Source organism: Diabrotica undecimpunctata, chromosome 7, assembly GCF_040954645.1.
Source record: "Diabrotica undecimpunctata isolate CICGRU chromosome 7, icDiaUnde3, whole genome shotgun sequence".
In the NCBI taxonomy this organism is placed as follows: domain Eukaryota; kingdom Metazoa; phylum Arthropoda; class Insecta; order Coleoptera; family Chrysomelidae; genus Diabrotica; species Diabrotica undecimpunctata.
In genome coordinates this window covers 57,244,855-57,249,064 of record NC_092809.1, presented here as the reverse complement: position 1 = coordinate 57,249,064, position 4,210 = coordinate 57,244,855, and the positions used below count along the sequence as shown (strand labels likewise).

Below are 4,210 nucleotides of genomic sequence, written 5' to 3'. Positions count from 1 at the left end.
CTTTAAATGTTACATTCTTATTTTTAGTTAAACTTGTACATGGAATTGATTCAAGTTCGTCGACTTTGCCAGAGATATTTTTTACTTTATCGGAAGTGGTAGTTTCGATTAGAGCATCAGGCGTAGGTTCTTTGTTTTGATAAAATACTTCTTGAGTTACTTTAGTTGGTACCAATACTTTATTACCATTTTCGTGTATAGATAATCTGGAATGTTTTATCATCTTCCACTTATTAAGCAAGCAGGGTGAAAATGATGTTTCAGGGATGACGTGACGATTAAAAGGAATGATTCCGCCTTTTTTAAAGCCGTTGATAATTACTTCGGAGTTCACCTGTTTCCAAGTTGTACACAAAAATTGGGAAAATATTTGTTTTGGTAATTTTTGGCCTACATGCTGCCGCTGCCAGGCAACTGTACTTAAGCAATTTAACTTTAAAGGATTTAAAAACAGCCAGGTCTAATGGCTGTAAAAGGTGGCTGGAATGGGGTGGCAGTTTTAGAATTATAATATGTTCTCGCATAGCGGCTTCTAACGTCTCGATATTCATATGAGTGGAATGTCCATCATAAATAATTAATATTGGTCTTTCAGATGGAAGTGATGGAATTATAGTGTTTATGAAGTAATTTTTAAAAACGGCTTCTTCCATCCAACCTTTTTTTGTCGCTGCATAAACAGTACCCTCAAAATCAGTACCTGGTGGTATCCATTGCTATCCATTGATGCATAAGCTATCCATTGATCCCATAAGTGCAAACCTTTATAAATTATTAATGGTGGAGCTTTTTGGCCAGCTGCATTACACATAAGAGCAATTGTGGTATTTTCTTTACCAGGAGAACTTATTGTTCTCGATGAAGGTGTATTTATACCTCCCACAACTTTTGTCTTCCTGGGGTCAATTCACAAGCTACTCTCGTCCAAATTCCAGATTCTCTCAGGTTTGTCGTGAAGACCATATTCGTCCATTATTGATTTTAATAAATCATAAAATTGGTATATTATAAAAGGATCAAGAGCCTTTTTTCGGGAGTATTCCACGTTTTGTGGAACTTTAATACTTAATCTATACCTCTGTGTAAACCCCAAAAACCAATCTTCGCCTGGAACTCCATCCTTAAAATTAGTTTCAATATGGTTAGTCTTTACAAAGTTTCCTACAATTTCTAATACTTCTTTTCTTGATAGGCCGTATCCCCATTTCTCCATCGTTTTTAGACCATTGGCTAATCTAACTTCGTCAGCAGAAGAAATTGACGTTGGACGTCCTTTAGTTGCTTTTACTGCTCCCCGTCTACCTTTTACACGGGAATATAGAGTCACATATGGTATTTTGTATAATTTTGCGGCCTTATAAATTGATGTTCGACCTGCCAAAACATCAGACATTGCAGCGTTGAGATCAGCTGCCGAATATTTTCCTTCATTTGAAGTTTTTCTTTTGTAGCAGCGAACCATGTTATCTATAACATAAATAAACCTTGTAAAACTTGCCCTACTACTGTTTAAATTTTAAATTCAAGAAGTTATATAAACGGGGTAAATGTGATATACTAATGACACATTTGCCCCAATGTGTAATAATACATTTACCCCAACAACAAAATTCCAAGGGGCAAATGCGTTATAACAAAAATTTGAGGTTAATGTTAAGTTTTTATTTAAATAACCTACACCATAATGTTCTCCCAAACTAGAATAAAGTGCTATGTCAATTAAAATTATAATAATAGTCTTACTTACCGAAAAAATAATATAATACTTCACGAACGGGGTAAATGTATAACAAATTCTGTGTTGAATTCGAACACACTCGTCGGCTATCCCTACTCAACTAAAATCTGTTTTTGGATTTACGTAGTTTCTAGTGGTGGCTCACTAGACTAACATATTTCAGGTTCCGTCTAATAGGTGGCACACTCGTAATTATTTAAATAGCCATTTTTAAATGCACTATTACAATTGCCCCATTATCACATATACCCCACTTCACCTTATATTCTTTTGGATAAATTTTAAAAATTTCATTAATAAAATATACCATCATACAGAAGTCGTCTTTACTTCTTTGTAAGTTTTTTTATCATACCAAAATTTTTAATTCTTAGGTGTCACTGAATTCCATCACAAACTATAAACAAAATACCTTAGTTCATTTACTAAAAATATATTAATTTGTTTTAAGTCTATTAATTTTTATCTATCGATACTGTCAACAATTAATTGGAAATTCAACTACAAACTGGCCTATTATGTGTGTATGTGTGTGAAAAGAGGCCGGCTATACGACACATAAGAAGGTTGATAGCCGTTATCAGTAAAGAGTGATTCCCGAAAGGGGACATTAACGGGATTGCGCTTCTAAAATCCCGTCTGAACATGCCAAAGGACGAAGATGGAACATTCGCTTAGTGCTTAACAAGTTTTGAGGCAAGGAGTAGGTATCTGTAGGGACGGAAGTAAGTTAGAGGATTGGACTAAAGCATAGAAGATTTAGATCTGTCAGTTGACAAAATTGAATATTTCAGAGTTTATGATTAATAAAACTTATATCGTTCTTTAACAATATTTGTTTAAATATTTAGTAGTTAAGGAAAGAAGTGCAATAAATTAATAAATAAATATTTATCTACATAAATAAACTATGCACTCTCGCAGAATTTATAGATATTAGTTTAGCTAGTCGAATTTCCTGCAGCTATTATCATCTGATGTTTTGGAAAAATCTCTTTTACCGATTATGGAACAAAGTTTAACATCAGCAGAAGATTTTATCTTCCAATAGGACTGCGAAGGTTGCCATATCTCAAAAAAGAGTTTAAAATAAGTTGAAGACCAAATGTATACTTCTTCTGGAATGGGTTTCTAACAATCTCAACATGTCCTCCATAGAAACTTTGTGGCGTAGAATAAAAAGGATCGAGGAAACATCCTGCCAGATCCGTCAACGAACTGGAGCAAAAATTTCAAGAAAAATGGGATAACAATTTTAACAGAACTTGCCTAAAGAAAACTATGCCTCAAAGAATTTTAGATATAATAAAGGAGCTGTCATTCAGTGGTAAACTTTCACATCTTTTTTTGATAATGCTACATATTTTATACGTTTTTTGTTGTTGTTATTCTGTTTAATTAAGCGTTTTTGTTAAATTAAAAAATGTTTTCTATAATAATTACGGAAATCCAAGAATGTTGTTCGATGAATTAAAACTTTTGAAGTTTGCATTGGTTTTTTGTTTGTGTTCCCTAAAATTTTGTTTTTCTTTCAATCTACCGTTGGTTTAACTGACATAAGAAGGGGTTCATATCGTCCCCAGTCCGGTAAAATAGCAAATCTGCAAAGTTCATGAAATGGTATTAAACAGTAAGGATTATATATTACAACTATATTTACAGTCCATGGTACAATGAACACAATGTATGATACATATTGTTGCAAAATCGGTTCGCTTCTTCACGCGTATCTACATAAAAATGGGTCGAGTAGAGCTAAAAATTTTAAAATAATTTTTTCCCGCTTCTTAATTTGTTAATAATCACTTTGTAATGTAGGTACACAAAATTTTTACGTATATACTGAACTAAACACAAAATCAAAATAAATAATGATAAAGTCAACTTTATTTAGATCCGATGAGCTAGCTGGTCATCGAATATGAGTGTAGTGATGTCACACAATATTGCACAATGTTTTAAATGACATCTTTTGTAATTTTCACACATAAAATTATCTTGGTATTGTTTAATAATGATAATAATATGTAAGCACTACGAGCCTAGTAGGCCCATGGCTGATGTACTATTCTTTGTCACTCCATTTTCTTTCCCAGTTCGTTACGTTAAGTCTTCTCATATATTCTTTAACTTCGTTGCTCTTTCTTGACCTCGGTCTTCCTCTTCGCCTTTTGCCTGCCAATGCACTAGGTAGTACCATTCTGGGAATTCTAGATGGAATCATTCTCTGCACATGACCCAAACATCTAAGTCTTTGAACCTTAATTACCGCTAATATGTTGCCACAAGATTTTGCACTCCCAAACTAATAAAATCTCCTTATGTTTTTTTGTTGTGGCCCATTTTTCAGAAGAATACATCACTATTGGCCTTATTACGGTCTTGTATGTCCTTAGTTTTGCTCTTCGAGATATATTTTTGCTTTTTAACAACCCATTGAGAGCATTTACAGCGCCGTTGCCAGACATAATT

At 33.5% G+C, this 4,210-nt stretch overlaps 1 protein-coding gene across 1 annotated transcript; it reads right to left on the bottom strand.

Annotated features, from left to right (window-relative positions):
- Positions 1-907: 907 nt before the first annotated feature.
- On the bottom strand, positions 908-1,462 carry LOC140446388 (uncharacterized). The gene has a single exon (XM_072538935.1). The coding sequence runs from the start codon at positions 1,460-1,462 to the stop codon at positions 908-910; it is 555 nt and encodes a 184-aa protein (XP_072395036.1).
- Between the last annotated feature and the right edge of the window lie 2,748 nt (positions 1,463-4,210).